This window comes from Neovison vison, chromosome 4, assembly GCF_020171115.1.
Source record: "Neovison vison isolate M4711 chromosome 4, ASM_NN_V1, whole genome shotgun sequence".
Classification (NCBI taxonomy): Eukaryota; Metazoa; Chordata; class Mammalia; order Carnivora; family Mustelidae; genus Neogale; species Neogale vison.
Window position 1 is genome coordinate 79,954,691 of NC_058094.1, and position 9,278 is coordinate 79,963,968.

General features: G+C 36.7%; 1 protein-coding gene across 4 annotated transcripts in view; it reads left to right on the forward strand.

The window, feature by feature from the left end:
• The window catches only part of LYPLA1 (lysophospholipase 1), a 32,571-nt gene extending 24,008 nt beyond the window's left edge, over positions 1–8,563 (forward strand). For 3 of the 4 annotated variants that reach the window (XM_044245589.1, XM_044245592.1, XM_044245590.1), the window contains 3 exons: positions 1,245–1,346; positions 2,968–3,144; positions 6,798–8,563. In XM_044245589.1, the coding sequence (XP_044101524.1) occupies positions 1,245–1,346; positions 2,968–3,144; positions 6,798–6,851 (333 nt within the window). In that variant the 3' untranslated portion in view covers positions 6,852–8,563. The remainder of the gene's footprint in view (positions 1–1,244; positions 1,347–2,967; positions 3,145–6,797) is intronic. The other variant, XM_044245591.1, reaches the window with a different exon arrangement.
• The last annotated feature ends 715 nt before the right edge of the window (positions 8,564–9,278 follow it).

Below are 9,278 nucleotides of genomic sequence, written 5' to 3' on the forward strand. Positions count from 1 at the left end.
CCTGTTACGGGCCTCAATCCCAGAACCCTGAGATGATGACCCGAGCTGAAGGTGGAGGCTTAACCCACTGAGCCACCCAGGTGCCCCACATTGCTCTAGCTTCAAATCTGTAAACCTTCTAAATCAACAACTTAGTGTTCAGACTGCCTGAATTAGGACAATGTCAGAATTAGGGAATTCTTTAGAAGTTAGAAATAGGTTGCCAATACAGTATAGTAAAAAGAGGTTACTGGTTTGGTATTTGTTAAAGTCAAGATAATGTCTTTTGTAATACACATTGTGACATAAGTATAGGTACAGAAGTGAATGTTTGATTCAGAAAAAAAAGCTAACATAGGAGACTATATAGTTGAGATTTGTTGATTATGATTTACAGAAAGGAATTCCTCTTGCCTTAAGCAAGAAAGAACAGATTATGAGTCTGTGGGATCACATCAGGAAAACAAAGGAATAGCTAAGACAATGGAAAGCCCTCATGGCTTTCTTTCTCATCTCCTGTTTTTCTGTCCATCTGCTTCATTTGCCTTTTCATCTACAGTTGGTAGTCTCCACCTTTTCAGTCTGTAGCTTTTCCAGTTCTTGCAGTCTATAGCTTTTCCAGTTCTTGAATTTACAGGTTACTGTTCCAGCCACACAAAGAGACAGGCTGATAATCACTGAATCCCAATTTCAAAATCTTGAGAAAAGGAACATGACTATCTTGGATGAGAAAGAATCTCATATTTTCATGGGGCCCAGTGACCAACAGGCATGGTCAGAGTGACTTGGCATCTAGAATACTAACGGGAATGCTCTTCCCGGAGCGCAGGGTATTGTAAGCTGGGGAGACAAATACTCTGAAGGTGCCTGCTACAGAGTCCTTACGATCTTGAATTTTTGCTGTAGAAAAGATTACCAACTTAAGACTACATTTGATTTTATACCTAAGACTTTTCAGAGCAGAAAATAAGTGTAAGTTTAGAATGTTCCTAAGGCGATTGTAAGTGCATTTAAATATAGTTAACTGTTTCTTAACTGATTCCGTGGTTGCTATGTTCTCAGAGTGGTATTCAGTGTAGAGAATCATGTCCTTCAGGGCATGGTGGGGTGGGGTATGTATGTATTTCTGCTAGTTTGCCTGATTTGATTTTACATCAAACATCCAGGTTCCTTTTTTCTTTAATGGACATTATTAATAATAAATCTTTTACGTTGCTGTTAGCAGAGGATGTGTTCCATTGACTTTTCTCTGCTTATCTTTCCAGGGAGGAGCTTTATCTTTATACACTGCTCTTACCACTCAGCAGAAACTGGCTGGTGTCACCGCACTCAGTTGCTGGCTTCCACTCCGGGCTTCATTTCCCCAGGTAGCCTGACTGATACTTGTAGCATTAGATTACTGAGCTGGGAGATCACAGATAATGTTGGTGAGAGGTCATTTTTTTAAATTAATCAACTATATATTTTTAGAGCAGTTTAATAAGTTCATAGCAAAATTGAGCAGAAAACACAGAAAGTTCCATTCTGTGCACAGGCTTTGGACACCCTGCAGCCCTGTGGTACATTTGTTAGATTGTATATCATCACCCAAAGCCCATCGTTTACCTCTGTCATCCATTCTTTATTTTTCATTTTTTAAAAAGATTTTATTTATTTATTTGACAGAGGGAGAGAGAGAACACAAGCAGGGAAAGCAGGAGAAGTGGGCTCTCCACTGAGCAGGGAGCCCAATGCAGAGCTTGATCCCAGAACCCTGGGATCATGACCTGAGCTGAAGGCAGCTGCTTAATGACTGAGCCATTCAGGCGCCCCAAGTCATCCTATTTAAAAAACAATTTTCCGAAACTTTTGCGATGTACCTAGTAGGCTTTATCTGAATACTATATTGTCTTTATTGTGGATTGCAGAGAATGGAAATAAGTCCTTTTGTCATAAATCTTATATTTGAAGTGTTTGGTACATTTTAAAATGTATATATAAGTTTAGGACAATCTTTTACACATAGAAATAAAATTTTCAAATGTTCAATATTTTTACTGCTTAATAGCAAAATTTTACCATAGAATAGAATTTCTAAGTATTCACTAGTGTATAAAGCAATATATGATACACATGGGAGAAGTGGACATTTATTTTCAAATTCATCTTTAAATCTAAGATCTTTTGGGGCACCTGGGTGGCTCAGTGGGTTAAAGCCTCTGCTTTCGGCTCGGGTCATGATCCCAGGGTCCTGGGATGGAGCCCCGCATTGTGCTCTCTGCTCGGCGGGGAGCCTCTTTCCTCCTCTCTCTGCCTGCCTCTCTGCCTACTTGTGATCTCTCACTGTCAAATAAATAAAATCTTAAAAAAAAAAACCAAGATCTTTTTCATCGCTATATATGGTAATTCTTCAGTGTCTTATACATACTAAATGCTATTTATTAACCATCTTATTTAAATCAGTTAAATAAGAACTGAGAAGAACATGATTCTGTTAAAGCATACCTCTTATTTCAAGATACTGTGAACATATAAAGAATAACTAAGATTGAGTCTGCTTCAAGAAACTACTTCATTGGGAAAACAGTAATACAAGACAGGGGAGGGGCACCTGGGTGGCTCAGTCAGTTAAGCATCCGACTCTTGGTTTTGGCCCGGGTCATGATCTCAGGGTCATTAGATCAAGCCCCATATCAGGCTCCATGCTCAGCTGGAAGTCTGCTTGAGATTCTTTCTCTTCTTATCCCTCTGCCACTCTCCCTGCTTGCATACTTTCTAAATAAATAAATAAAATCTTTTAAAAAAGCAAGACAGGGTGATCATATATCCTATAAAAGTTTAACTGAAGAGTTGTGGGGAGTATAGGGAGAAAAGGAATTTTATTTCTGTGGCCGAGTAGAACTTATGAAGTGACATATTATATTTGCATATCTAGCCATAGTTGTAAATGCCTGGCATATAATGCTCTCTACACTTGAATAAATACTAGTGTTCTTTTATTTTTTGCAGGGTCCTATCAGTGGTGTTAATAGAGATATTTCTATTCTTCAGTGCCATGGAGACTGCGATCCTTTAGTTCCCCTAATGTTTGCTTCTCTTACTGCCGAAAAGCTAAAAACATTAGTAAATCCAGCCAATGTCACCTTCAAAACCTACGAAGGCATGATGCATAGTTCCTGTCAACAGGTAATTGTTTGGAAGCAGTGATTACAGAGATATATTTGCAACTTTTTTCATGTGATATTTTTTAACGTAAGTAGCATTTGATTGCTTGGTTATTTAAAGGAGTTAATGAATGAATTCACATTGAATCATAGGTTAGCAGGATTTAGATCAGAGTTTATTCAATTTAATTCAGCAAGCATTCACTGTTTTCCTATTATATGCCAGCTTTGTGCATAATTCAAATGACAAAACATTCCTTTTTATTAAAATTTAAGCCAAATTAATAAAATTTAAAATGTAATAAGGGAAAATGATATATATCCAAATAGTTGTGGATATATATCCAAATAATTGTATAGAAAACAGAATGGGATAAGTGTTATATTTGAAGTTTTCAAAGTTCTCTAAAACACTGAGAAGAGTGAGATTAATTTTATCTTGGGAAGTACTAAGAACATGAAGCAAAAGCTAGATTTGGAAGAGTGGGTAGGATTTGGATAGCAAGTGTGCAGAGAAAGGGAAAGGGAAAACAAGCTATCCAGTTGGGCCATGGTCTTATGAAAAGCTGGCTGTCCTAGAGCAGGATGCCATTCATAAGTAGGTATGAGGAACAGTTTTAGGGTAACAGGAAGGAGATAATACTGAGTTCAGTGAACATAATGAGATTGATAGGCCCCTGTGATAACAAAATGGGTTTTGGAAATACTTGTCTGAAGCTCAAGCCTGTGATAGAGATTTAGAATAATTGCTATTCTAAATTCACTGAAGAATTACCATGGGAGAATATCATGAGAAAAAAGCCAAGGAATAGAACTTGGGGGTGAGAGGAGGGATTAAAAGGAGTTAGATGTAGAACGAGAGTACAGGAGGAGAGAATTCCAGAGTGGTGGTGCACCTGGCTGGCTCAGTCGGAAGAGCATGCAACTCTTGATCTTGGGGTTGTGTTTGAGCCCCACGTTGGGCATAAAGATTACATACATAAACAAACTTTTTAAAAAATTGGTTAGGTTATTTAAGAAAAAAAAGAAAAAAGGGTTCCTTGGTGGCTCAATCAGTTAAGCATCTGACCGGGTCAGTTCATGATCCCAGGGTCCTTGGATTGAGTCCTGCATCGGGCTCCCTGCTCAAGGGGGAGCCTACTTCTCCTGGTCCTGCTCCCGTTCCCCGCCCCCTGTTCATGCTTTCTCTCGCTTGCTTTCACTCTATCTCAAATAAATAAATAAAATCTTTTTTTTTTTTTAATAAAATCTTTTTTTAAAAAAAATTTTTTTCAGAGTAGAAGGGAACAGTGTCCCATGATTCAGAGAACAATTGACGAAAAATAGACCAGGAAGAAACTAACCAATAGTAAGCCATCTGTGACCTTGGATGTTTGGGGAGATGGAGCCTGCAGTGGATTGTGTAAAGTGGATAGGGAAATGGGAAAAGTAGAGGCAACATGTATTAACCTTTATTTAAAAGGTTTTTGTGACAGTAAAAAGGATAAAAAGACTCTTTAATGGTTGGGAGAAAAAGACTCCCTTGATGAGGGAAGGAGGAAGAAAATGCGATGAAGAGAAGTTAATATCTAATAGGGGGAATCTTAGGGAAATCGAATAATGTAAATAAATCCTAAAATGGGTAGTGCTTGTCTTCAAAGAGGAAAACACTTGAGAATCTAGAAGAGGGTCAATGAATATGAACAAGGATTGGTGAGGTAGTAGTTGTTGAGAGTTCACATTAGATCCTCTTTATCTTTTCAGTAAAGTTGGAGATATGGTCACTTGATAAGAATGAAGGAGGCATGCATCAGTTTGGAGGCTTGAAAAGGCCTAGAATAAAAATTGATTGCCAAGCACTGAGGTAGTCCTACATAAAACTGTTTTGTAACCACCCAGCCTGGCTGAATCATTTGTTTTACAGACAGAGAAAAGAGGTAGTAATATGGTTTATCCAGAAAGACAAGGGGGCCTGGGATTCTAGGCTGTTATTGAGAACATAGTTGGAACCATCAGTAAGTGCTGAATCCAGAAAGCAGGTGGGCTGGCACTCCAGGTATCCAGGAGGGACTGAGAGCCTAGAGCATTGGTTTTTAAAGTAGGCTTTATGTTATAAATACCCTGGAGCTTAATAAATATTCAGACACCAGAACTCCACAAACTCCACAATTCTGATTCAGCACATTGGGGGTTAGCAGGTAAACTCAGGTATTTGTGTTTGTGTGGATGTGTTTTTAAAATAAAGCTCCAGGGGCGCCTGGGTGGCTCAGTCAGTTAAGCAGCTGCCTTGGGCTCAGGTCATGATCCCAGGGTCCTGGGATCTAGTATTGCGTCAGGCTTCTTGCTTAGTAGGGAGCCTGCTTTTCCCTCTGCCTGCCACTCCCCCTGCTTGTGTGTGCTCTCTCTCCCTGACAAGTAAATCAATAAAATTAAAAAAAAAAAAAAAAGGATTCTGTTTACCTAATCTCTACACTCAGTGTGGGGCTGGAACTTATAACCCTGAGATCAAGAATCACTGTTGGCACACCCCAGGCATGTGACTCTTGATCTCAGGGTTGTGTGTTCAAGCCCCAAGTTGGGCATAGAGCTTATATAACAAGGAAAAAAAAAAAAAAAAAAAAAGGTGGTGATTTTTTGTGCAGTCACATTGGAGAACATTGGACTGAATGATGAGGAGCAGAAAGTGAGAAGAGGTAGTAAGAGGTACTGTCACCAAGAAACTTCAAGGACTTTAGAGCGTTGTAAAATAGAGCACTTATGTGCTGTGGCTTTATTTTCTGATTGACTAAATTATAAGGGTGAAGGTTCTTTGTGTTGCTAATTTGTGGGTTTGTGGAGTTAAGCCTTGAAGTACTAGAGATGAGGGGCACCTGGGTGGCTGAGTGGGTTAAGCCTCTGCTTTCCGCTCAGGTCATGATCTCAGGGTCCCGGGATCAAGTTCCACATCGGGCTCTCTGCTCGGCAGGGAGCCTGCTTTCTCCTCTCTCTCTCTCACACTGCCTCTCTGCCTACTTGTGATCGCTGTCAAATAAATAAAATGTCAAAAAAAAAAGAAAGAAAGAAAGAAAGAAAGAAAGAAAAAGAAATACTAGAGAGAATAGTAGGAAATTATTTGAGGGGAGTGGGAAAACCGAGCCATATGCAGGAGTCTGATAGAATGTGTTTTTTTTTTAATGAATACTTGATATATTCTTTTTTATCTTTCATAGATACATGTTGTCTTTCAAATGGTTGCTTGTATGTAAATCCTTGTGAAAGGCACAAAATATTTTATGCTACGAATTTAGCATTTCATTCTAACGAGAGAAGGTTAAAATCTAGGTTTTTCTACCTGTGGTTAGTTGACCATAATTGGGTCCTTACTGATATTTCTCTGGATAGGTTTTGTTACTCCTAAGCCCCTTTCTCTCCACCCGTGTTTTTTGTTCAGCTATAGCAAAGTGCAGACCATTTTCATAGGACTGCATAATAGTTGGGAGCTATCATTTGAATGTACAGTTGTAATCCTAATCACAGGAAATGTTCTGAAATTTCTGTTGAACCCTCATTTTTCTGTTACAAATTTTCGTTTAAATGACATAGTGAGAATATGGTTTTACCTTACCTTGGCACACCACACATTTAGTTGGTGGTATTTTAGTAGGGATTTAATTTCTGATTTTGTAACTGCTTATTAAATCACTTTATTCCAAACAGGAAATGATGGATATCAAGCAGTTCATTGATAAACTTCTACCTCCAGTTGATTGACGTCACTAAGAGGCCTTGTGTAGGAGTGCACACCAGCATCATTGTAGTAGCGTATAAACCTTTTCCTGTGCCCAATCTTGAAACTTCTAACGTTTGCAGTGTTCAGATGTTTTGCAAATATCCACCAATGACACCGACTACATAATACTCTCTCCTTGTGGGAAATACGGTCTTTTAAGTTTCTATACATGTATTTGTATAATAGGATTCAGAATATACTAGTATTAAAATAGGTGAAGCAGCTAAGCTTCTTTTTCCCAAATGTAATTCAGCAAAATAAAATACTGTAACCAGATTTTTTATTACATCATTTGACAATTATTAGTATGCTTAATGAAAATTTGTTCAGGTATAAATGAGCAGTTAAGATATAAATGATTTATGCATGCTGTGACTTAGTCTATGGACTTACTCCAAAATTACTTAGTCACCATGCATTATCTGTATTTTAATAATGTATTCATTATATACTTAATGATTGTAATACACAATAAGAATGAGGTGTTACTACATTATTCCCAATAATAGGGATAATGCTTCTTCAGTAAAGAGTAATACTCCTCTGTTAAGTTGATGGCCCTTTTAATTTGGGGACCAGGCTTTATTTTCCCTGATACCATTTCTATTGAATATTTTTTTTCCTCTCTAAAAATGTTTTCTTTTTTTTTTTTTTTAACCTTCATAACAGACCAAATATTGCTTCCTTGCCATAGACATCTGCTACCAGTACATGCTGTAATTTGACATTTTGAATCACAGATTTGATGGTATTTAAAATGTATTTACTCTTACATAAAGAAACCTTTAAACTTCCTACACTTATTTCTTAAACTGCACCTTAGTCCACAGTTAGGCCTATATAGTCACTAGAATCTTCAGTCTAGATAATGGGAATAATTCTGTGGTTGTATTTTTCTGTAATTAACTGAAAGAATATGTAGGTCATATTCTAGTCTGTCCTGAAATATTTAAGACATCTTAAAAACTAATTTCTAAGATGATTTGCTCTAAGATGATTCTCCTTGAGCATAGTTTTAGTTTACTTGGTTTGTAGATATGTTTGAAACCAACTACTATAGAAAATAAACAGTCCATTAGAAAAATTTGCTTTATTTTTATCTGCCAATGAACTTATTGAAAACTTCACTTTAGTCAGGTGGGCTTTTTTAAATTAGTTTTTGTGCAAACATAAAAGTAGCAATTACTTGATTTTAAGTAGTTGAATTTTTCAGATTATTGGTAAAGATTATTGGAGAACAAATTTATGGGAGAACAAATTTATGGGTGATAAAGATTAATCACAACTCAATACATATGGTATAGTTACAACAGTTTAATATGTAGCAAAAATGTATACTTGGTATTTCTAAACTGTTGGTAATTTTTCTGCTGTATTCCAACTGACTAAAACAATGTTAGGAATGCATCTTTATAAATGGGTGCTAATTGATAATGGAAATAATTTAGTAATGGACTGTATAGAATGTTAATAATGAAGCCATATGTTTATGTCTGGATTTAAAAATTTTAAACAATCATTTAATAAGTCATTTTGCTTGACCTTGAGGAATAAAAATTGTTGTTTTAGCTATACAAATCAGCAAGATCTAACTTTTAGCAAGAAATATTCCGTTGAAATGTTGTGCTGTAATGTGGGAAAGTGTAAATCTTTTTCATGATTTCTACCAATGTGAAATAAAATTTAATTCTGAGTTTTCTGTGACTGCTTTCTCATACTATTTTTAATATTTGGGTTTGCCTTTGAATGGTTGTCTATACTGAAAAGGGGGAAAATGTCAATGCAGTCATAACAAGAGAGAATTTTTGATGATGGTATGGTCGATCTGGAATAGAACAAGGCATGAGAACTGCTTCTCTTGTTACTCAATTTGAATAAGCTAAAAAAGTATTCCTAAATTTGGTTTCGTGTTTCTAACATGTTTAAGAAGTTTTGTTTGCTGTTTCCAAGCCTCCTCCTCTCATGCAGTATTCATGGGATTTTTAAATTAGTGTCATGAGGCAGTATCTAAATAATTTTTTCTCCTCTTATTTCACGGTTGACTTCTAGCATTTCCCAATAAAGGAATCCTTTCTGTCCCATCTCTTAAGCAGTCCTTCACTTTCTGCTTCTGAGTACTTATAATTGACCAGCTCATTTTTTTGTGAGGTAGCTTGTTCTGTTTTTGGATTACCCTTAATGGTAAGGGAGTTCTGTATACTAAAATATTGTATGCAACTTTCAGACTTCATAACGGCATCTTATTTTGTATGGTAAACTTTTATTTTGTCATCCTTTCTCAACTATTGTGTTCACAGTTAGATGTGATCAGTGTGGTATTGTTAATCTCTATTGACAGCATTAGTGTCTTATGTATATATAAATAATTGGGGAATTTGTCTACTATTGCAATCAGTGTTATGGATGTT